This window comes from Halyomorpha halys, unplaced genomic scaffold (assembly GCF_000696795.3).
Source record: "Halyomorpha halys isolate HHAL.00 unplaced genomic scaffold, Hhal_1.1 Scaffold270.1, whole genome shotgun sequence".
Taxonomy (NCBI): domain Eukaryota; kingdom Metazoa; phylum Arthropoda; class Insecta; order Hemiptera; family Pentatomidae; genus Halyomorpha; species Halyomorpha halys.
This window is the reverse complement of record NW_027105226.1, coordinates 1,197,107-1,223,672: the sequence shown is the minus strand read 5'-3', so window position 1 is coordinate 1,223,672 and position 26,566 is coordinate 1,197,107. Positions and strand designations below refer to the sequence as shown.

At 31.0% G+C, this 26,566-nt stretch overlaps 1 protein-coding gene across 1 annotated transcript in view; it reads left to right on the top strand.

Annotated features, from left to right (window-relative positions):
* The window catches only part of LOC106680622 (uncharacterized), a 47,830-nt gene extending 24,566 nt beyond the window's left edge, over positions 1-23,264 (top strand). The window contains exons 10-14 of the mRNA XM_014420472.3: positions 11,040-11,138; positions 12,257-12,516; positions 14,518-14,629; positions 14,878-15,003; positions 23,064-23,264. Of these exons, the coding sequence (XP_014275958.2) occupies positions 11,040-11,138; positions 12,257-12,516; positions 14,518-14,629; positions 14,878-15,003; positions 23,064-23,252 (786 nt within the window). The 3' untranslated portion in view covers positions 23,253-23,264. The remainder of the gene's footprint in view (positions 1-11,039; positions 11,139-12,256; positions 12,517-14,517; positions 14,630-14,877; positions 15,004-23,063) is intronic.
* Positions 23,265-26,566: the final 3,302 nt, after the last annotated feature.

Sequence of the window (26,566 nt, the reverse complement as noted above, 5' to 3'; positions counted from 1 at the left end):
AGCTGTTATTCAACCAGCATGGGTATTCAAACATGGTGACTACTTAAACTTCGTTACATACTTTAAATTTATTGAAAGGAAGAGGTTGCTTCTTTACAGTAATATTCAAAATCATAAATTCTCTTACGCTATTATTTTTAACATTGTTCCATGCAATCTGTGAGTAACTTTTTTCTCTCTTTCTCTTGCATCGAGCTTCCTATTTTTCTGTTGGTTTTGTTTCCTTATTTTTTTTCTCTCACTAACAGAAGCACAATTTTTTTTGTATAAAGAAAATTCTTTTATATTTGTATGTATATCCGGAGATTTTTTTATTTCACAATTAACTCTTTTATTTTTGTAACAACAGGAAACGATACATTTTTTTTTTGGTTCATTGTTTATATTTTTATTTTATTAAATTGAATATATCACTTGGAAGGTTTTTTTTTATTCTTTAATTTTCTTCATTATTTATTTTTGTTATACTCATTTCAGGTCCTCGTTTTATTTAATCCAAACTAGCGAAAATTTCATTTGCGAAAAAAACCCTCATATTTCATAATTGATAATAATAATAACATTATTCATTATTTGTTTTATAATTTATTTTACACTAAAAGTTTGTTGATTAATAACAGGGTATACATAATGAAGACTACAGTTTTTTTAGAAAAATATTATGAAAGCCTTTGTTTTTGAATATACTATAAAAATAAAAAGGAATTCTCTCGCTCTAAAAAAAAAACAAAAAAAAACAGATTCAACATCACACACGTTTACACGCCAGGGAGGAGATCAAGAAAGAAAATCAACAAGCGAAGCGCTGGCCTGGAAAGCGTAGGAATAAAAAAGGAAGTTGTATATTAAATTCTTGTCTTCCTAAAACACGATATACAGGGCAAAGGGAAAATTACTGAACACTAAAATTGCCAGGATAAGGTTAACATGTTTTCGTCCGGAATGTAATAAACAACTGCTACACTCCGATTATGGTATGCGAGTCATCTTTTCCTGGTAAAATAAAATTAAAATGTACTAGTCCGTTTTATTGCCCAAAATCTTTTATTGGCCGCTTCTGGTATAGAAATATTAACAGTCGCAGGTATGAATGAATTCCTCCAGACAGAGGTAAATAAAAGAGCAAGTCAATTGAACAGCTCAATAAACCCACGCAAATACTGGAAACCTCTGAGCTTCTCAGTGTCAACTACTCCCCAGTGAATTCTCTGATAGATCTTGCAGCTCTGCAACTATCAAATCCTTGCTAATTCTGTGAGTCCTAGACTTCTCTTAATTGATAGATACTACGATCAATCTGCCACACTATTGTGGGAAATAGGTAATAGTGATGAATGATCACATCCATACTAAAATAAAATAAAATAAGAATGAAAATAAATAAATAAATTAAAGAAATAAAAAAAAGGTACATAAAAATAAATAAAATCTCTCTTAAAATATATACATAGAAGAATAAAGGAAATGAACATAATCAAACTATGTGTATGAAAATAAAATAAAAGAATCTCTAGTCACATTTACACTCCTATATACAATATTTACACAATCGACCTGAGGATCCCTGAACCTACTCTATCCCCCACGTGTGAGGGGTAGAGCAGAGCTCAAAAGATCCCGGCGCATCCCTCTCGCCGCATCACTGGTTGTGAGCAAGTAGAGGCTGAGCAAGTGAGCTAAAGTTAAGACTTCTAACTCTTGAATAATATCTCCTCTCGACTCCATTTCTCTCCCTCTCTCTACTTTCTTTTCAGCTATTTCATTGGCTGATATTATTTTGGGAAGGAAAATAAGACGAAACAACTAGGAAAATTCGAGCCAGTATCTTTTGATCTTCAAAATTATTTTATCTTTATTACTTTATTAAGTTAAGTTTTAGTGAGATCCACTGCCACCGTACAGGAGGTTTGCTTAGTGCTGGGACGATCCTGCGACACGTTTGTTAGTGACAGGAATCACCTATATTTAAAGGGAGGGACCCTTAATGGGTAAATTGCAAAAATTCCAAAAAATCTGGTGTTGGAATTTTGGTTTATTATATATATATATATTTACCACAAAAAAAGTGCTTTCACACAAAAGAAAATCGTATTTGCTTTTTATTGATTAGCACATGAATGAATCCCAAGAATAATTGAATAACTAGATCAGATGTTTTAAATTTTTCAAGAGATTAATCGAGGTTTATAAAAATTAATCAGCTTTGATAAACATATTTAGATCATCTTGCTACAGAATAATTTTTAATTTTTCGGATATATTTATTTAATTAAACTGAATTTCTTTTGAACCTAGTATTGTCAATCCATAACAAAACTCATTAAAAATAAATTAGGTAATAATAATAATGATTAAAATATTTAAAATATATCTACATCACCAGTAAAAAATGAATAGACCGCCAAGCTAAGTAATTAAAAATAAGTAGGCAGTGAAGACTAACAGTTAAAGTTAATAAAAAGTAAAAAATCATTTTAACAAACTATCTATATAAGATACATCTTATATAACGCCTTTTCCAGAAAATCAAGGCCTGCCACCCACATATGGATTGCAAAGCAGGACTTCGGAATCCCAGCTACTCTCTCAGCCACATGGATTGAAAGATGATATTGACGTTGTTTTCAATTGAAAGATGAGACATCCTGTTCAGAAGCCTATCTAGTTGGTCAAATCGTCTGTCATGTTCTTGTCTCCCAAGTCTGGTGAGTTCCATTATGGGGGCCTAGAAGTTGGAAGGAAGTAGTACTTTTGCACGTTTTATCTGAATTTCAGGTTTCATAAGGACTGAAAAAAAAAACAACGAGATAACAACCTTAATTCAGAGACAAAAAAAATATGAAGATAATAATAAATAAACTTGGAAAAATACATATCAAAAAAATAAAGAGACAGCAGTAGATTGATACTAATAGATTAAAACGTCGGTACAAATAAATAAGTTTCGTTTATGACCACACCCCTAAATCATCACATCATGAAAGATGTTCACTGACTATTTTGCACCTTTCGTCAGTTACTTCTGACTTCAGCGGTATTTTTAAAGGTCTGTTCCCTCTCAGTTCTTCGTCATAGCCTGGCAATGTCTTAACAGAGATTCAGCAGGCTTATACTACTTTTGGCTCTAAGTCCAGTACTGCCACTAAGTCATACACTGCCCCCCCACCCGGAATGCTTTTCTACCTTCCGGTCTAGAACCTATGCAAAGGACTACCTCCTTCCAACTTCTATACCCCAATAATGGGGCCATCTTTCCCTCATATTAATCTACGATCAACTAATTACACTTCATCTTTCGTGATGGTTTGGAAAACAAGTTGCCACACAATACTTTCCAAATATGGTACATGTATTCTCATGGAGGAACAACGGAGACAGAGATGGCCAGAACCGACTGACTTTGGTTATTGGAAGAACAAGAAAGAAGAAGTTATGTATCTTATGTAATTTTAACAATCCACATTGTTTAATTTATAATTCTAGCTCATTTTATTTATGTATTCAAAAGTTTTATGAAATTATTAACATTTAAATAATTAAAGCCGTTCCTTGAACGGAAATAATAGGTCAAAATTAAGTTATTTTATATTAATGGAGCTTGAGGTAGAGCTAATGGATTTAGCTCTGACTAACGGATTTAGCTGAAGACATAAATGAAATTCCAGATCCCGGGACGCTGTGTTAATGTTTGAAGCGTTTATTCTTATTCAGAACTATATGTTTACCTAGTTTTCGGAGCTTCAATCTCTAAGTTTCACTAAATACTTTAGTAACTTTGAAATAAAATTCAAAATAATTTAATCCATGCCAACACGTATCTATTTTTTGTTCATCATAATTACAATTAGCTAAACGATTGATTTTATTAAAAAATAAATGCGTTCATTTCATAAGCGTTCATTCAGTTATAAAAAAAAAACCCGAAAAATATCGAAGTATATACAAACATGAAGTATACAACTCAGTAGTACACGTTGGAAGTGTTATTAACTATTTAGTTGTGTGTTACATAGAGTCTGGAAGTACTCCTTTATTAAATAACATGTTTGTTATTTTTAATAAAGATTGTAAACAAAACTCTGCCATATTTCTTTATTACTTAACAAAATGTAGGACCTATAATATGGCACCCATTCTACAAGATGGACCAATTATGTTTTTTTTTTTTTTAAAGAGAGCTACACGTATATTGATTTGAACCAAATAGGATGAATTTATTTCAAATTACTATAGAACAAAATATATTTGACATAGAAACCCTGTTATGCATTCACCACTAATATGCACTTACTCTGACTTATCTTACATAAATATAACGTATTATAACAAAATATACCAAATAATAACACTGCAGAACATCATTAGTAGAAAACGAATTTTTATAAAATTAAATCTTTTGTTCCCTAACGTCGAATTCAGCATAACCTTGACAGAAATTCGAAAAAGATTTCTATTGGCCCTGCACGAAATCGAACTTTTTGAGGTTTTTCTACACAAATTTTCATTTTTATTATTTTTTGAGTTCATGTTTATGAGGTATGAAATCGTTCATTGTCTGTGATTTATAAAAAATATAATTATATCAAGAAAATAACAATTTTCTTACCATTATCATTCAATCATGTCGAGAATCATTAACTGATAAGTTCATGAAATTATTTCAAGGAAAAAAAACCGTGAGTACAAACAAGTGACAAATATTCATGGAGTACTACTAGTCAATGGCCTTTGGTAACAATGAAAAAATTCTTTCAACAATAAACTTCATTATTATAAAAAAAAAATTTATTGTTACTGTTTTTATTTTCGATTCCTACTCTATGCCCAACGATTCATTATATATGTATAACTTAGTAGAGATTAGTGGTAATATCTTCATTCAAATTTGCTTTTTATTTGTGAGTATTTACTGAGTTTACTTTGATTCATCGAAGGTTAGATAAGATTTTCATGCGTTGATATCATAAACAATAAAATTGATTTTTGTTGGATTTGGGTTTTTTATATTCAATTTTATACATTTTGAGTTCTTCACTGAACGTTTTCTGATTGTTTACAGCACAAAATCCTTTTTTGTACGTATAATCCAACATAAGGTATCATCATCATCATCTGTGACGCTACAACTCTTGCCGAGTCAAGACCTCCTGCAACTTCGTCCGCCAGTCCTCTCTATTGGTTGCCGCTGCCTTCCAATTGTGGATTTCCAAGATAGACCTGGCATCCGCTGCCACTCCATCGATCCATCGGGAGCCGGGGTCTTCCTACTCTCCTTCTCCCATTTATCCTTTCGTCCAGGATCATCTTAGGAATCTGATCCTGGGTCATTCTTAATACATAGCCTGCCCACCGAAGCCGTCCCGAGGCCTGCCAGTTCAGCATTCGTTCTCGTCCTCCAGACCCCATCAGCACAAACCGGGGCATACATTTTCCTCTATATTGTACAACATATGATCAGAAAAATAATGAAATTAAATAAATAATGAAACATAATAAAACTATATTTTTTATTGACAAATATTTTATTAGTATTGTTTAAAAAAAAAAATTATTTTTATCTATTTATCAGAATTTTTTTTTTCAATTTTAACGATTAATATATTTTCACATAATTAGTGATATAAAAATATTCAGTTAAACATAATCAGATAAGACGCAACAAGGAAAGTCTCTTCTTATAAAGGGAACAGATGAACATTAACACCTTGTGACGTAAGGAAGGTCCCTTAAGGTGAGTCGGAGAGGAAAATCAAAAGGGAAAAGATAAGCCATATTAGCCGGACTCAATAAGGAAAATAGAAGGATGAAATTGAGAAATAATAATTTAAAATTTGATAATCTCTATTATATAAAAAATGTTTTAGTGATCACCTAGTAATATTTTATTTTATTGCCAAAAAGGTGGCATAGTAAATATGTTGAGACACAAATCAAAATGCTACCATAAAAACTTATTTTTCTTGCTTACACTATATTTAAAAAAAAATGATACAACTTGAACTGCAGAATAGATGTAAATTACAGGTATACAATTTGAGCATACGAGTAGTATAATTAAATGAACGGTTGAATAATATGCATAATATTTATGGGTTGGCACGCCGTAAAATGGACATGGGATAGCTCACTATTTAATATAAATAATAATATTTATTAATAGAATTTATTATTAGTAATAAATACTCAATAATTTTACATCGAATTGAGAAAAAATATATAGTAATTATTCAATATCAATCAGAATGATTAAGGAAACAAATTGTTGTACGACATAAAACCAATATATTTTACTATAACTATATAATAATAAAAATAAAGTTTTATTTTATTATTCCGCATAGGTTATGAACTATGTTAGTAAATATGAAACTATAGATAATAGAAGCCCGGGAAAGAAAAATAACCTATTAAAAAACAATTTGAAAGTAGAAAAAAATGTAAAAAATAATCATATCATCCGTTATCAAAAAACAATAGATAATGTATGGTATGCATCATATCTTATCTTTCACGATTATTTAAATAATAATAAAAAAAAGGATTTAAAATCTTACGAGTAAAATTCCAGTGATTTACAAGTTAATATTTATTTTGAAAATTTAAATAGAAAATATCTAACCACAAATTATAAAGAAGTTCGTCCTCTAAACCGAAAATTTCAAACAATAAAGTTTTTATTATTTAGCTACAAAGGAAATTTAAAGGTTTTTTGATATTTTAAAAAGGAATCAATGTTATTTCTTCCTTGATTAGAAGTTTAAAAATATATAACAAAGACATCTCCAATTTTCTAGTTTCTAAACTGTTGTCTCTATTTCTCTTTTGTTTTATTTTACTAAACGATCAAATTCTTTCATAGGACACACTCATCCGTTTTTCATTGCTACTAACAATGAGAGATGGTTAATTATTTAAAAAAAAATAAAATCAAACATAATTTAGGGGAAGCTTTTTTGAAAATTTGATATACAAGTCCTTTAAGAGTATTTCACTGAGATACCTAGCTGAGTTTAATCAAAGTCTATTATATAAAGTGATAATCATCACTTTTTGGAATAGACTTACCGCTTAGAAATAGTGTATTTCTGCTTTTGAAGGCCAAACGCGTAGCGAAACATAACAAAGGCGTCCAAAGGTGGAGAGTGAGTTCAAACAAGAGTAAGGGGCCTCAAAGATATGAGGGACCATTCAGGGTGATTACAACAATAGAGTATAACATAGTCACCATAGAGAGTGTCAAAGAACCAAAAAAAAAAAAAAAAAAGGCGGATCTTTGCTGGAATAAATTCCACCCAAAACCAAACCATCAAACATGTGAATTTTTTCTGCTAAATATTATTGATAAAAATAAATAATCGCGTGACCTAGAAAAACTAAATAAAAAAAAAAAAAAAACGGCGGACGGTTTATATAGAACAGCTCAAGTTTCCTAAGCTAGACGACCACTGAAATCTGGAGTTTTCTCACCTCTGCAAATGGGGAAGTTGTCTTTCTTTCTCTTTTTTTTTTTTATTATGTATAACAAGGAGTGTTCTCGTAATGTAAAATGTGCATAACTTCGCTATATTTAGTTCTTAGGATTTAAATATGTTGTAGACATTGTTGTTTTAAACTGGAAAAACAGGAGTGAAAGGTTTTTTTTTTTTTTATTTTATTTCTTTTTACTTATTTATTTAGTTTCGAAGAAATTACAGTAATGGTGTTCGTTTTAAGTGTACTTTCCAGTTTCCTATTTTTTTAAAATTATTATTATTATTTCATTTTATTATTTATATAAGTGTGTCTTTATTTTGTGTAATCTTTTTGAGTTTATGAGGACTGTTCATAAACTGATAGGGGGGAGTTACGGTAAGACAAAGCCTGTATACTACTTTAATCCTAACTCCCATGTAAATAAACAAAACTAACACGATCAAAACACAAACTACGTTTATTTTTTCAGTAAGTAACCTAACACAACAAATAAAACGGTGACAAGCTCAGTTGGTCTGTTGCGTGACGTCATTCCCCATTAACAGACCTAGTAACAGACTTTCGACCATGTTATGTATTATATCGTTTTAACAGGGTAAAATATGGAAATATTTCTCCATTTAACATAAGATTTTCCATTTAACATGTTCAACCCAAGATCATGAATACCCTATTTTGTAGGTAGGATGTTCATGCATAGACCTTTTCACGAAGCTTAGTTAAATGTAACTCGAAACGTGTATTTCCTTTGAAAATATAATTCAAAATTTTTGAAGACTCCAAATCACTTAAGGTATATTTTGTTAAACCTTTGTATTACTAGGAGAAACCAAATTTATGTTCGTTATCCTCTCCCCCCCCTCTTGAGAAATCCTAAAATACGAATTTTTATACCAGTAAAAAAAGAATAATAACTTTTTTTTCATAATTTTGGCCTTCCTTTGTCTTTAGTTCCTCTGAACGTAACTATGTTCGAAAATGAAAGCTACGTTATACCCGCAACACACCTGATTTTTTTTCATGATTTCTTAACTTACATAATTAGGTAGTAAAAAAGGACAACACTTAATAAATAATGGACGAATATGTGTTTGCTTGAATAGTATATAGTCCGTTCACAGATGAAACTATTATTCGAATAACAAATAAAAAGTCTATTTAAAAACTCTAAAAATTTATTTGAATAATTTATCTCTTTGTTTTCATCTATTATTCAAAATCATTGGTGTTTTGTAATGAACAATTTACTTCGTCTCAAATAATTAGTTCCATTATTGTAATGTTTACTGAAACCCCTAATACATTTCAATTGCATTTCGTGGTAATTTCATCAACGATATGGCCCCACAACAATCCTATGCCAATTCATAATTGATATGGACGGCTATTCAGTCAAATGAATTAATTCAGTTCACAAATGTATTGGCCTTACTTGAATCTCTCTATAAGATTTAACCACCAACAAATGACCAATTGAAATAATTGTGGGCGTTGGGTTCAGTTATTTTGACTAATATTGATTAGTTATTTTCTAGACTGCCGAAGGTCGAAACATTTATAGTAATCGAATGTGAACAAATATGACCCTATAATCGACAAATATATAAATTAATAAATTTTAAAAACAATATTTAAATCAATCAAATTCATTTTCGATTAAGTCTACAGCAAAATTGGACTATGGCTAATATTAATTTTGCAATAAGGTCAAATACCATGAAATGAGAAGGATTTAAGATATCTAATAATTAAGATGGGCTGTATTTTTCGGAAACAACGTCCAAAATATAGAAATAAAAGAAATGAAATCAATCAAGGGTTAATTCCTTTAAAATAAATAAATGATAAAATTATATAAACTTAGTTAATTAGTAAACTAAGGTTAAATAATAAACAATATCTATATTCTTTATAATATAAAAATTTTATATTTGTATATAATATTCTATTATTTTATATTATATTACATGTAATATATGTATATATATTGAACAATGTAAAGTGCTCCTAAGTTATATATACCCAAAGGTCTGAAATCAGAAAAAGATTTCCACTTTAATGTTTGTTTTACTTAATACTTATATATATATTATTATTGGTTATTTAAAACTAATTTGATATATTAAGTTCAACTATTAGTAATAATTGAATAACGGGCTTCAATAGCATCGTATCTTACGATATTCAAATACTGTCTAATTCTTATATTGTTTTAATAATCATGTCCTTTGTGTCATATGCTACTTTATTCCAATATTTTCAGTAATATTATTCTTGTAAAAAAACAAAAAATGGACCCCATAATATAATTATCATCAGCGCCCCTTGTTGTTGGTTGGAGCTTTTGGGCGTAAAACCCTGAGGTCATCAACGCCATGTTTCTCACTTTAAAATTCTATTTCAAGATTTGAAATTCTTTAATTGCTAAATAAGTTTGAATAATTACTTATTTTAGATTTTTTTAATACATATGACAAACCTTTTGGGTTTAGATCTTATTCAAAAGATTATTCCTTTTTAAGAAAATTAAAACCATTTCTATGTTTTTTTGGTCATCATTCAGAGCATCCGATACACTAGGTCCCACTCCCAATCTATTTAAGTTCATGTAATAGAAATGACATTCTTCAAATATGTGACTGACTGTAAGTACATTGTTGCAGTATTGACATTTTGGCGGTGGTTGCTTATTGATCAGGTATGCATGAGTTAAATTCGTATGACCTATTCTCAATCTGGCTATAGCTACCTCCTCCCTGCGATTGGAACGGTTTGATGTGGTCCATGGTTTAATTGTTTTTTTAACAGTTTTTAATTTGCTTGGCGGGCTTTCATTCCTAATGGCTTGCCAACTAGCTGATATTTCATTTTTCATCGGGAGACTTATTTCTTGGGGTATCAGAATGGCCGCGCCCCGACCCGGAAGGCCAAGTGCTTAACTGCGCCCCTTGTGCCCAAAAGTAGAAAAAAAACTCGTCTCCAGCGATCGGTGTGAGAACAAGCAGACTAGAGAGAAAAGATCACTTTTTTCTTTAAAAAAAAATTCTTTTCTTATATTCAACGTCATCATGCGTGCGTAGACTTCAGGAAGTGGTGGTACCCTGGCTAGGGAAAGTAGAATAGAAGGAAAGAGGAGAATGCTGAGAGAGAATATGACGCCTTACCATCCATCCGAGTGAGTTGTTTCCTAATCCATCCTCTACAACCATGTAAATTGTTCAGTAGATTCCTTTTCTTTCACTTTAAGGAAATTGTCTTTCATTAAATTTCTTATGTACAGTCCACTCATAGTAACCTAAACAGCACATTTTCACACAGTGAAGTAGCCTCTGGCCTTAAGTTGAAAGTGCACTTCATACAATCCTTTAATTATAAACTACATGATTTTTTAAGTATTGGTTCAATGCAATTAATGGAATGAAAATAATACGTAATAATAAATTGAAGGGTATAGAATAATTCTAGCTCATTATTCAATCACGAGTATTATGAAACACGTGAAATTTAACTTTAAAAATGCTTAGATAATCAAATAAACAATAGTTAATTTCAGTATTCTATTACAGATATGGAACCAGAAAAGACCAGGTTGGTTACAAGCATTGATAACACCATTGTTAAAATACTTGAATCCAATCGTTGACATATTGAACAAAGCGAAACAGGTAAATGTTGTAATTTAGTTTCAATAATATCTAAAATAAATCTCTTAAATAGTTGAGATGTTTTTTATAAAAAGTCAATAATCACTTTTGTAAATATATTATTTAAATATGTAATTTAGATGTTAAAGTCCAATTTTAACTGATGATGTCGTTAGTTGCAGCTAATAGACAAATAGAAATTTAAATTTTGAAATAAACTTAACATGTTTTTGGTGTAAACTAATAACTTCAACTAGAACACCCCTCAATTATTGAATAATTACTGAATTGAAAAAAACATTTAATTTTTCTAGAAACGTATTTCAATTTTAATTTTTACCAAGAATTTTAATTTTAAACTAACCCATGATATTCCTGCAGGAGAGAACAGTTACTAATTAGGTCTTTAATTAAATCAAGTAACCAATTAGAAATTTCGTTTATTTTTTTAGTTTTTTTTTGTTTCTAATGAAAAATATATAATAAAACAAATTAGAGAACATTAATTTAGGTGTCCATAAAGAATAATTTGGTCAAGCACTTAATCCGTAGGTACATTGACTTGAAAAAAAAAAACAGCAATTGGATTAAGGAACAATGGGTACGTAGTTTATGACCATATCACTTGACCAAATTATTACTTTATGGCACTCATTTGACGAATAATTTATAGTTATTAAATTTTTTTCACTAAGGTCCACCGTTTAAGACTTATGGTCGAAAACCTAAAAAGTACCTATGTGAACGAAAATTTCAATTTTTTTACTTTATTAAATTAATTACCTAATTAGTGAAAGTTTAAAAATCGCTAGAAATGCGTTTCCGTGTTGAGTGTGATAGAAAAAAAAATTTGAAAATTATTTGGTTATGTTCTATGAGATATATTTTATTCACCTGCTCCTGTACTAGCTATAGTGGCTTCTTCCACAGCAGTTTATGTTAAGAAATCAGTTTTATTAATTTAATTGTCATTATTATACTAAATTAGCCATTCAAAAGTTTATGAAATTAAAATTTTAACAAAATATTAAAAATTCAAAGTAAAGAAGACCAAGATAATAGAAAACCAAGTTGAAATCCAACAAAATCCAAGGTTGCAAAAACATTTTACTGTAAGACCTTATGATAATGATCTGCAGGACTCAGCGAGCACCGACCAGCTGACGTCACTAGCTATAGCCCTCCTGGCCCAGAGTGTGGACTGCCTGCCCCAGGCCGTGCTCCGCACCTCCAGGCTAGTCCAGGATATCCTTCCTGCTTCCTGCTCTCCCCTCGGGGGCAGTCTCATAGTGCAACTTCTCTTCACTGCGCTCTACTCCAGGGTCCTCGACACTCCTCTAGCGGAGGCCCTCTGTCTCCTGGAGGACAGTGATCTGGTATCTCTTGTTGAAGAAATCAAGTGAGTTGAAAGAATGTCCTAATATCTAATCTTTAGTTATCTCTTATGGATAAAAATATTCATTCCTCATCTTCGAAAAATTTCGGTGTTAAATGAATCCAATATTGGACTTGAGCAACAAAAGAATGGAGGAGATGAACTGCCTAAGACAAACTAAAGATTCAGATTCCTTCCCTTCTGCTATTATTATCAGTTTTTCTACTCCTGTATTAGGATGCCTAGCTAGAGGTTTTCTTTCATATAACAGGAATTTATGTCATTTAAAAAATAAGACCCTACATGATTTTTTAGTAATTCATGAACGTTGTGAAGGTCAAAACGATTTGAACAGAAAATGGCAAATTATGTTATGTAGACAAAATTTGGCCAAAATTAATTTTCTAGTAAATTTCAGACTTCAAAAGTTGGTAACTTAGAGATAAAAAGCAATATAGAATAAAACATTTCAGGCTCGGATTTCGTGCTGAACATAATTTAGGATTCTGGTGGTAAGCTTATCGTTAGATATAGCTACAGTTTCTCCAATTTTATCATATAGGCACACGAGTCAATACAAAATTTCACTTCTCAACGAATTCAAAATCAATTATTATGTGAATCTTGTTGTAGTAAGGCGACATTATAAGGTGTTTAAAACAGTATTTATTTTTCAGTGAAATAAGTTACGTGAAAAAAGTGAGTTCAACTATCATTGAACGTGTCGCGTAAATTTTCTGGAATTTGTGTATACACTATGTAAAAAGCGTATTATATGCTTACAATATTGCATTGGTACAGGATATCTGTAATTTAAAAATTGTACAGAAGAAAATATATAGAAAATTACTTACAAAATAAAAGAAATAACACAAAAAAACAAAAAGAGCCAAGAGAAAATAAAAATAAAATATTAATAGTAAATAAAATAATAATAAAATAGAACACTATAAAATATTTTTCCATCTTAAAAATTTTATCATATAAAAAACTTTATTCTACTTCAATGAATAATAAATGTATATAAAATACTAATAATATGTTTAAGATAATAATAGATTAATAAAAACAAAGTAAGATTAAAAAGATATATTTATTTAATTAGATATATAAATATTTAATTAAGTACTGGGTCCATTGACTTCTTACTTGCCCATTAGCTTTTACAGTATGACTGACTAGTTTTAGCAGAAATAGCTGTTATTTCTTATTAAAACTTTCTTGAAATTCCGCATGGTGAATATTATAAAACTACAGGTTTGAATTCTTTTGCATTCAATGGCTATTATATGGGTTACAAACAACAACCCACATTTTCATATGCTCATTTTTTTTTAAAACTTTTTCAACTGTGCCTTCACTCGTCTAATAAATGATTTCAAAGTCTTTTTGAAGTTAGTCCAAAAACTAAGTGGCAAAACCAAAAATCTCTACATTTTTTTTTATCTTTTGTTTTAATTTCAATGGAATTTCTACTCCCTATTTTTTTTTTCAATTCCTAAAAGACTTCGGAATGTAACTAAATAAAAATTCTAAATTCTCAATTGAAGTTTAATCGAAATTAAATTTACCTGTTACCTTAAATCTCCATTTTTAATTCAAACATAATGCTCTAAGAATTTTTAGATGTAACAAAATATTATTAAATGGACGATGTACTAAACTCCTAAAATTTCATGAACGACACTTCAACGATTCGGTAATTAAAAAAATCAACAACCTTACTTAATATTTTAATTAATTTAATACATCCAGATTAGAGACATAGTTAATATTTGTTTAAAGTATCTTTGAGGATGAAAACGCAAGAAGACACTGGATTTCTTTATTTGAGATAATAAATATAGCTAACAGACTACTATAAATAACTGCAAATCGTTATAACTTCGTATTTTATACGAATAAATATATCTACAAATCCTATTTTTTTTTAAACCAAAGCTTGATTTGATTTTTATTATTAATATTATATTATATTATTATATTATAAGATATTATTAGTAAAAAAAAAAATGTTTCATATAGTTCAGCACAAGAGTTTCCTCACCCCACTTACGATCTGGAAGCTTCACAAGAAATATGTGAGCTTCAAGTCAGTCAGCTTCTCCTAACAAAAGCAGGAAGAAAATCTCTTATGGTAAGAAATATTTAATTAAATATATTTAATTTTATTTAAACAATTTTCTTTATATCCATTATTCTATTATTATTATTATTATTGTCGCGACAGACTAAGGAAGTATTATTCTTCATGGAAATCTTCGATTTTTAATATTTTTAACTTTAGAATAGGGCATACCTTTTCTGCACAACCGTTATATTTAGTATTTTATAGATACGTTTAAGAAGTATATTTGTAAAAAAAACAGGACACTCCATTTGCAGGTGCTCTTCGAGTTCGTGACAAAGGATCCTTGGATCTCAGAGGCACTGGGACGAGAGGTGCCACACCCCAACACTAACACACTCCTCTTCACAATGTTTCACATCGGCCAGCGCCCCTTCGATCAGGTGAGGCCCTATCCATCTTATTCGGGGCAAGTTCTTTCGAAGCTCTGAGGGGAGCAAGTGATTGCTGTGGGCGTAGTTCTCATCAACTACTTTATCCAGTGGCAGGACTTTCGGGAACCTGAGCAATGCTTAATCATAAAGCCATGCCTACATTGTTGAAAGCGTTATGTTATTTGTTAATTATAGAAAATTATTATGATGAGTGAGTTTCTTATGGAATGTGAACAATTTGGAAGGAGTAAGATCTAACATAAATGGGATATTAAGGTAATTGTGTAGGATATTGTTGGTTACATAGTTTGTTGCATAGACTATTAATCGAAGGTTTGTGGACTGATTAGATTGGACGCGTTAGATGTTAGAAATTTCAGCTGTCCCCCAAATTTCTGGTCGAGAAAGGTTTTAGTATGAAGGTTGTTTGTTTGTTTTGAAAGGGAGTTAAGTTCTTGTCTTTTATGTTAAGTATTATTATTTTAAGTAGTAGTACTATCAATTCAACTTTAGCGGTATATCAGAATTATAGATCATTTTGAGCAATCAAATTTTAAAAAACAATGCATTGTCACAGTTTGTTTTACTAATAATGTAAGAAAGACGTTTCCTCTTGATGCTAAAATTGTTTGGTAGAATTAAATCATTTTCCTGTTTCATATATTGAAATTTTAATTTTCGAAAGGTTATGATTTTATTTATTTATATCTCCAGTTTTGAGAATATTCTTCAATGGATGTTATTTGTGACTGCTCCAGATGTTGTAGTATTGAGACAGACTATTAAACAGTATCCTCAAAAAGACCTCCCAAAATGCACAATAAGACGTAAGATAGAATATAATGAGTCCTGAGCCCACTCGCTACACCTCTCTCATCTTCTCCAATCTTTATCTATTACATAAATTTTTACACTTCTTAAAAGAACGGAGCGTAGGATAGCGGTCAACTCGATGGTGGGTATCGTGAATTACTGTGATGACTTTGGATACATCTGCTACCAAATTCAAAATTCAGGATAGTGAAACAGATCAATCTAATCAACTTAAGAAGATTACTTTAGTAGATCACGTAGGAAAATACATCAACAACACCATAACTTCGGTAACATATACCAGCTGGTTACGGCGATTTCGTTTAATTCCAATCAAGAAATGAATAAATGAATACAGAATATGAAGTGTTTTGCTAATTTTGTCCAAAAGTATACATACTCTACTAATATCAGCGATATTTCGTTACGGCAATGGTGAAATTTGGTTCAATGTAGTATTTTTTAATTTGGCGAAAACACAAAGCAAATATAGTCATGAAGGTTTTAAAAACAGTTTTATAATAAAGTAGTGTCTTTTTGGTTTTTTAATTTATAAGGTCGAGATAGATGGACCTGATACTGAGTGTCATCATAGTTGTCTGTGATGGATTCTAAGTTTGTTATGTTATCTAATGCTTCCTTTATAAGATAGAACTTCTAGATAGTTTTGTGAAAAAACGATTTTCTTGTTTGGCAAGTAGAAAAATTTTCGGAGGTAAATTGCTATTTCACTTAAGGTATTTCGATTATATGATTTTGTTATATTATCGCTAGAATAGTTTCGTTTTATGTCTTTTTTTAAACATAATCCTCGTTGTTATACATTTTATATATTATAGCAAATAAAATTTAATAATTGATTGGACAATAAATATTTTTTTGTTTATTTATGTTTTTATTTGCTGACCGCACCTCCCGACCATCTTCTCCAATCAGTAATCTACGATCAACTATCTACGCCTCATTAAAAATTTAACCTATAATATTATATTTGACGAAGCCGTAAAATATTCTAGTGTTAAGAAGAATTATCAACAAATTATCAATTTTCGCTACCTAATAGTTTTCTCGACATTTTCCTTTTCATCTCAATCCCTATCAACTTGTTTTTATATCAAAGTGTTATTTTTATTTGTTATTCATTTGTTTTTTAGTGACTGCATAAGACTGGTTCCCATGTTTTAGGTTTCTTTTTAAAAAGGGAGACAAAGTTAAGGAGCTCTCCACTAATACAAGGTATAAACATACACACTTCAACATATTTAACATTGCAATGATATTTACATTGGCTTTAAATTATTATAAATATATAATTATTTCACGTTTATTGTTTAATTACGAAATCGAGTACAACACACAAAATTAATTAAAACGATCAGAGAATATTAACGGGTTGAGTGTAAAATAAATAAAAAAGTCATGTAGTAGCAAAAAAATAATACTTTAAATTAATCAATTTCTATACCTGAAGACTACTTATATAATATTATTGATAAAACATCTTTTATTAATCTAATATAATTACATAATGGAGTGGGTAGCTCATGGGTAAGGCACTGTGCAACTAACTCCAAGGACCCGTGTTAGAATCCGACTATGGCAAATAATTATTTCCTGTTTCACTGTAGCCGTGAGTCAGCCCTGTGAGTTCTGTAGTCCTCCAGGGTCCATCCAGCCCCATAAAGTGAGTACCCTTGATTGCCTCCGTGCCTCCTCTCTAGCGGTGGAGTTTGATTCTGACCAAATCACCTCCTTGCACAACGGTTGGTCGAGTAACAGTGCTTTCTTGCAAAGTACAGCACCCCTAACCATTCATGGATTGTAGGGGTACAGATTTAATTTTTTAATTGCATAATAAATTATTTCCTAATCTCCTAATTTCCTAATCTCGCAGATGAGGAAGCTAAAATTGCACGAGTGTTTGAATTTTTAAAAGCACATCGCCTTCTTTATAAATTATAACTCCTCTTCGATTTTTTTTTTGATTTTTTTTTTAATTATTTCTATATATTGTTTTTTATTTTTGTATTATTTATTTATTTAATTATTTTATTTTATTCTATTTTTTATTTTTTTTTTTTTACTTTTATCATCCCATAGGCGTTGATGACCAGAGGGTTTTACGCCTTTAAGCAAAAAATCAACAACAACAACAATTATTTCCTTTTTACACTTTTATTACACTTGAAATGATTAAAACCCCGAAGATAAATTTAAATGCACCAACTATAAAATTGAAAAGAGTTTGTAGGTAATAAGACCATTAAAATGTACTTAAAGTTTTAAAAAATAAGCTAGAGGTTTATAGAAGTTCGTCCCTCCTGGGCCGATATTTTAAATTTTTCTTTTCCCTATTTACACTCAATTTCCTCAGACAGAACGAACCGCTTCGAAGAGACTATTAATATGAGTTAGTGATGGTCCATCGCTTCCACAGTACTAAATTACAGTATAGATTCTGGGGTGGAAAAACTAGAGTCTCTTGTCCAGAACCAAGGAAATTACATATGCCAATGTTTTATAACATAGAATAAAAAAATTTAAACTTTAAAATCGTTATTAATAATTCATGCATTTATCGCTTGTTATTAAATAATTATAATTATGTTTCAGTACCAGCTATCACCGTCTATTATTAAAAATAAATTATAATTAATTATTATTCGATGGAATAACATGAAATTAATTAAATATACGATTAAAATAAATAATTAATTATAGTGTAAATTTCTATTTTAACAATCCTCTATACAATTAATGATTAAAATTCCAGGAACAGATAAAAAATCGATTTATTCAAGTAGACCTACAAGAATAGTCTATAGAACAGAGGTGGTAAACTTTTCTGAATATAAGATCCACTTTGTATCTTTTAAATGCATACTATATTTATACACTGTGTTTCAGGATCAGGAGCATTCCAGTGAGGTATGGGTGGATAAGTAATACGTATGTTAAAAACTATTTTTTATTTTTAAATCACTCAATAAGTATACGAGATATAGGCTCATGAAGAAAACAAATTTCTAAACCCAACTTTTGATAGCAGCATTCCGTATATACGTTAGCTAAAAAATTCGATTTTATGACACCTTTTCAATATAGATTTTGGCTAAGTTAAAATTCAATTTAATATTTTTGTCAACTGCAATGTATAAGTTGTTGGACTATTTGTTTATAGATATGAAAAACTTGTTATAAAGCTGCAGAGTATGGCTGATGATTTTTTTTAAAAATTAATTTATTGATATTTTCAACTGTACATAAATACTTCAAGTAAATTTGAGGAAATCATACTGGTATGGTACAACCATGTAGAGAAACTACTCAATGGTAGCACTCTAAAAACATTTTTACAATATAAGGTCTCTAGGCCATCTTCTTTTCAGATGTCTCGGAGGATTGTCCGGAATAAAAGAGGCAGCAAGATTAAAAACTAATGGGTTTGAGTGGTTAGGGAGTTTGTTATGGAAGGATTGATATCTGGCTCGGGCTAGATCGGTTACTAATGGAACATTAAGGTCTTGCATGATTTTATTTGTGACGAACTAGGGACCATTTAGGATTTTACGAAGGATTTTGGATTGTAAGGATTGGATACAAGAGGAATTCGAAGGTTTAGTGGAGCCCCAAAGCTCAACGCCGTATGTCCAGATAGGCCTTATAATTTTCATGTAAATCAGTCTTTTGTAATGAATTCGAAGTTTGAACCGTTTGTCTAGTAAGTGCTATAATAGTCGAAATCGACGTGCAGTTTCCTGTCTTTTCAGTCTTGTGTTATTCCAGGTTAGTCGTTTGTCCAGATGTAGTCCAAGGTAGCGGATCTGTTCAACAGGGGTAAGGGCAATATTATTGAAGTATACTGTAGGGCAGTCAGTAGGTTTACGACGTAGGGTAAAGGTAATTTGATGGGATTTGTTGGAATTTATTTTAATCCTCCAATTACGGCATTCTTCGAGGGCTGTGATATGGGATTGAAGAGTTTGGGATGCAATTAAAGGATTATTATTAACAGCGAACACACATGTGTCATCGGCATACGTGGTGAGGATAGTCTTAGGATTGGTTGGTATGTCTGCTGTATAGATTATGTAGAGGATGAGACCGAGAATACTACCCTGAGGAACACCAGCGGACTGATAGAAGATGGATGAATAGGAACCAGAAAGTATGTTGGAGGTAGGAATTTACGGAGTTTGTAAAGCTGATGATTTGATTTCAATATTTCACTTCCGCGTTATTTTTGGGATTTAAAATGTATCCATGTAAGAATAATATGACTTACCTTTTGGTAATCCATCAATAGATTGCTGAGTACACATTGTAATGAAATATAGATATATGGCTTATCTACCTTCGTAAAAAACAACAACAATAATTTATAAAACTCACGTCTAGGATAATTAAAAAAATATGGATAACTAATAACTTATAATCAAAATGAAATATGTCTGAAACTATTGCTTGAAAGTTTTGTTTTCTACAATCGCTTCAAATTTCATATTACACAGAATTCCACACCAGACAATGCGAGAAATCGACGCTCGACCAAAATTGGTCTCGGAATCGACTTTATGGCCACTCTTGCTATTGAAGATATCTTATCGCAGTTAAAGCTTCTAATTGCACAATACTACATCTCACATCAACAGATAAAAAAGACAATCTTACATCACTCCAAGACAGTAAGAACTATAGGTGCCCAATATATATGTCCCAACAGTATCCAAGAAGACTTCATATTAATATATTAAATTAAAGAACACAGGTCAACAAAAAAGTTTTTTTTAAAGAAATTAGAACGATACTTAGGATTTTAAGCAAAGTTTGTTCACTTTTTTAATTATTACTAAATGTCTCTTAACCAAAATGAGCTCTATTAGACCATTGCTTTGCAAGATACAACAGCTCTTCATTTACACAAAAAATTAACACAGACAGTGAGAGATTTGATAGTATTAATTTATGTTAAGTTTTATTTAAGAATAGTCCAACCTTGAATAGTTTGAGCAATCTTTATTTTTTTGTGACGAACTGAAAAACTAGAGACAAACTAATCCAAATCTTGGATGGTGAGTTTTAAATTAAAATTGCAATTCTTCAGAATGCAATATTAATTTCAATTTGTCTTTAGTGTCTTTCTATCATTTGTAAAAATATTATTTCAAATAAAATGGCAAGAGGAAATAGCCCGTTCTGAAATTCAATTGTTTTTGTACCAGTGTCTTTTGTTTATTTTTAATTTCACTCTAAGATGAAATTTTAAAATAGTTTCTTCTCTTCTTCCATTGTATCGTTATGAAAAGGACCATTGATTCTCAATTCTGACCGTACCGTTCTTTTATAAAATGTATATAAAAAAATCTTCTGCAGTGGGCCTATCATTCAGTGGAAATTTATCCTCATTCGTTTATATATAATATAATAGATATAACTAACTATATTATTCAATATGACAATACTTTTCTGTACTAATTTTCCAAATAAGGTTTTCAGGTCACATATTTGAAACTTGAGTAGTTCGTTGTCAGTTGTATAGTTACAGCGTCGAAGTTTTCAAAAAGTTCAGTAACACTAGTGATTTTTTCACAAGTAAACCTTCATAACTAATTTAAGAATGAAAATATACAAATAATAAAAACGTTGAGGTTGTGAAATTTCAGAACGGAAAAGGCAAATGAAACCAAAAGTTCAAGAAAATAATATATAGTACAAGAGCCCAAGAGGAGAAAAAGGCAATTATCTCACCCCAATTTTTGATTACTTTGATGAAAACTATGTATAATTACTAGTCAAAATTGATGAGTCTGCCAAGTATAGGTAGGGGGAATAAAAAATTTCAAAGCGATAAAAAAAACTATTTTTTCGTTCGGAGCACTATATCTTAAAAAATAGAAACAACACAAGAAAACCTAAGAGAATGTTATTTAAAGAAGGGTAAATTTGCTGAAATATGAGCCCTAAAAGAGTTATTTACGTCTATTAGCACTCAAATTAAAGCTAGTTTAATGAACTATAAAGTAGTTGATAACGTTTATCTTCGTAAGAGTAGTATTTTTCATGAAATCTACTAAAATAAATTGATTTATAGTTGTTGGGACAAATTTTCATGTGCAACATTTATATACATATATGAATATCATAAAAACTACTACACCTACGAAGATAAGTGTCATAAACAACTTTATATTAAGTTAAATTCACTTTATTTTGAGTGTTGGCAGACATATCTACGTCTTATGGATCTAGAGATTTAGAGATTAGAAATAATCTAGAAATTTTCATTCAAATAATATTATTTTATTTTTTTTATAATTGATATTATTGGTTCGTTCCAAATTGTTGGTACATTGCTCAGCTCGTATACTCTATGTTAGGGGTCTGTAAATAGTATATATTTTTAGGTTTTTTTTTCTATTTGAAACTAAGTAAGCTATCTTACCATTCTCTTTCCTGTAGCCTGGTACAAATTTATTTTTGATTTGTATTCATTATTATATTGTTTTATATTCTTATAAACATAAAAAAGATTGTATTCAATAATTTCAAACACGATAATCAACCATTAGGACATCTCGATGAGTTTGCTATGCCCGACCGAAGGAAGCCTTTTTGGAGATCATGTTCTGTTATTCGGAGGAAACAACCTCTGCTTGCCGGAAATTCATTCGCCCTTATTTTTCTCCCACTCATTACCTTCTGCTAGAACTCCTAGTGTTCTGTAAGGTACTGGTTGAACAGTCTGATTCTCTGCACAATCAAGCTTTTTTCTAATCTGTCAGCTTGTTCATACTGACTGAGTATGTTATATCTGTATAGCGGCTTGAAAATCGCTAAAGATAACTGTGTTCTCATCTCTTTTAATCGTGGCTTCCATTTCAAGAAAAAGAGCATTTTTCCATCCGGTTTGTCCCCTCAGCTTCGACGGAGCTGATATTTCAATATGACAACTGAAAGTATCTTGAACCCCCACCTTTCTTTTAAATGCTTGATCCAATCCATCCTAAATAAATGTGCACCTATTGATCTCTGGGTTATTGGTGATGAATAGTTTTAGCACTGCATAGGAGAGTAAGTCGCCTCAGCAGTTTCGTGCTTTGGTACGTAGGAAATACTAGGAAATAAGTTTTTTTTCTTTCTTCGGTAATTAACTTAATCTGGTAAAATATTTATATTTTTTTTCTATTTTCCATTATCTTTTTAATCAATAATGATAATAATAAATTAATTACATACTTACTAACCACTTGTTTCAGGTGCTGAGTGGAGAGTGGTCTCCGGACTGGGACTCTCTGCTGGCCACCCCGCTAGGTGTGGGGCCCGCCGAGGCCTGGGGACAGATCCTCCCTCGACTGCCACCTCCGGACAAGGCGTCCCTCCACGACCGAGCCGCCTCTGCCGCACTTGTCAGGATATTTACCGGCTCCGTCGAAGAGGATGTCTGAATCTACACGCATTCCTAATAATATATATATATTTATATAAATATATCAGTTTTATTTATAAAAGTATTTAGCTAAACCATTTCTCATTTTCAGAGCCTCAACTTGTATTACAAAGCGCAAAATCAACAACAGTAATATTTAAACGGAATATTCATCTGACATTTATATTCATCATGTTTCGGTCTTGAGACAGGATTAATGTATTTCAAAGAACCCTGCCCATTATTCGATAACTCCAAAAAGACCCCTACTGGCACATAGTATTAATTCTTATAATACAAAATGTAATTTACAATATAAGATATTGTTTAATTTTAAATGAGGATTTGCAAGTGCAGTATTAGTTAATTTTTGAATTGTAGCGTTGTTCTGCAGATGGAATACTTACCTCGAAACCTTAACGTGCTAAAGATGTATGACAATATGAAGTAGAAATTATCTTTGCCTCATAATCAATAAAAATAATATAATTTATTATAAGAAAGGAATTCTCATAAACAAAATTCCTTATTACAAGATACATGTTCTTACAATTCAATATTATACTAAATGGATAAATATATTTATATAAACGTGTTTAAAACATAAAAAATAGCTAGATAGGAATATGTTTTTTAAGACTAAGTCTTTGTTTTGTCAAATTAAGCGTGTAGGGTTTAGTATTTAAGATATCTCCGCATTCTCTTCCTCCCGGCATAAGAAAGAAATTACACTCAGAACTGCTGTAGCTCCGAAAAAACAAGATGGAAGAGGAGATCTTATAACTGAGCTTTAAACAAGTCCTTGAAGAAATACAAATTACAATTAAACAGAAAAAAAAACACAAGAACTAGGAAGTTGAAACAATTGTTTTGTTTTATGTTACTTTAGTACCTTACATTCATTTTTTGAAAAATTCTTCTTGACATTAAATAAAAATAAATTAGTAGAAACTTCGATAAAACTCAAACTCCTCAGCAGACACAATAAATTACATTTACTCAAAGACAAGATCATTCAAAGCGAACATTAAACAAGCCCTACAGTATGGTAGTTGATCTACTGGCCTATGTATTGATTACTAATTTTAACACCAACACTCTTAGAGATTCTATTAATAATCAGGGTATTACAACAGAGCTTCAGAAGGCTGAAAAGGAGCTAGATGAGAGACCTAGAGTAGCGGGTAATTTTATCGGCAAAATTCAGGGTCCAGCGGTTTTATCAGCGTAAAACTCCTGTTTTAAAAATTTCGATCAAGGTAAAACAAAAAGATAAATCAGTACAAACAAAACTGACCCGCCAGAGAACCTCTTAAACCAGCCTTAATAGCATGACCACAGAACAAGAAATATATAAAAAAAAATGGGTAAGTTGCACAGAATATTTTAAAAATAATTATAGTTGCATCGTACTATTGAACAGGTACAATTGAAATAATTTTTAATTTGTCTGGTTGAAAATTTTATTATTTTTCCAATTAGCTGTTATAATATACCAGGAGATGTATAGTTTACAAATTAAGAAAAAAACATTTTTTTTTTTCAATAATTAAAATGGATATTTTTACATAACCGACAGCCAAAAAACATCTTAAATTCTCACCACAGTTATTTATTTATTTTTTTAAGGCCAGGATTCACATTAACATTCCCGTTATCCAAGTTGTACAGTATAGGTAATTTTCCTCGAGTATTCTCCATTTCGACGAGTGATTGTCTGCCGCAGGTGGGAATCGAACCCACAACGTTCCAAACCGAGCGCTATAGGACTTAAGTCCCAACCTACACTGCCGTCACGTCTGTTGGCATACAGGTATATTGGACCAGATATCAATCCTTCTATAATAAACTCCCTAACCACCCAAACCCACTAGTTTCTAACCTTACTCCCTCTTCTATTCCTAACAATCCTCCGAAGCACCTGAAAAGAAGATGGCCTCGAGACCTTCTAGTGTAGAAAAATTATGTTAAAGTGCTACCAATGGTATTAAATAAAGGATAAATAAAGTTTTAAAAAAATAAAAATTTAAATAAAGTAATAAATCAGGAAATAAAGAAAATTCCAAATAGCAGCATAAAATGAATAAAAATGATACATTTACTCATAATACATAACAAATATTGAAATGATATAAAAACTTCTTGAATAAATATGAAATAAAATTTAAAATAAAATATATCTCAATGGATAATAAAGTAAATATTAAAGTTAGTACCTCAGTGCCTTACAACTGAGTACTGACTCGAAGGAACCGTGCTCAAATTCGGCTGTTAATACAGCTGTTAATGCAGCTAGAACCTTGAATGTTCTAGAGTCCTCCTGTGGTTCAGCCAGCCTCATTAAGAGGATTCTCATAATTAGGGAAAAATCTTTTCTTTTTTTTATGACCCCATGCCTGGCGGGGAGTCAAGTTTTTCATTTCATGGGACCGCCACGAAAGATAACAGGAAAAAAGTCAACCCCTCTGGCAGTTCTCAAGTTACTAAGACCTGCGCTTCAACCATCTGTGCCACGGATGACCCTTTTCCGGAAAAAATTTGGTAGTCTATCGTGATTCTAACCAAATCACCTCCTTTACATTTAACAACCGTTGATCTAGTAATCGTACATCCTTACAATGTACTGTACACCTGACCCTTCATGGGTTGTAGCGGTACAGATTTGTTTATGTTATAATTGGAATTTATCCTCTGTAAAGAGTGTATCATCTAAAAGGCAATAAAACAAAATTTGAATTTAAAATTTGGAGCATTAAGATAAATTCCAACAAATCCCATCAAATCACCTTTGCCTTTCGTCGTAAACCTACTGACTGCCTTACAGTTTCATTTAATGATGTTACTCTTACCCCTGTCGAACATATCCGCTACCTTGGACTACATTTGGACAACCAATTAACCTGGAATCCTTACACCAGACTGAAAAGACAGGAAACTGCACGTCGATTTCGAATATTTCACCACTTACTAGACAAACGGTCTAAACTTTCAACACATTACAAAAGACTGATCAACATAACTGTAATAAGGCTAATCTGGACATATGGAGTTGAGCATTGGGGCCCCACTAAACCTTCGAATTCTTCTCGTATTCAATCCTTACAATCCAAAACCCTTCGTAAAATCCTCAATGCTCCTTACTTTGTCACAAATAAAATCATACATAAAGACCTTAATATTCCTTATGTAACCGATCTAGCCCGAACCAGATATCAATCCTTCCATTATAAACTCCCTAACCACTCAAACCCCCTAGTTTCTAATCTTGCATCCTCTTCCATTCCTGACAATCCTCCGAGGCGCCTGAAAAGAAGATGGCCACGAGACCAGCTT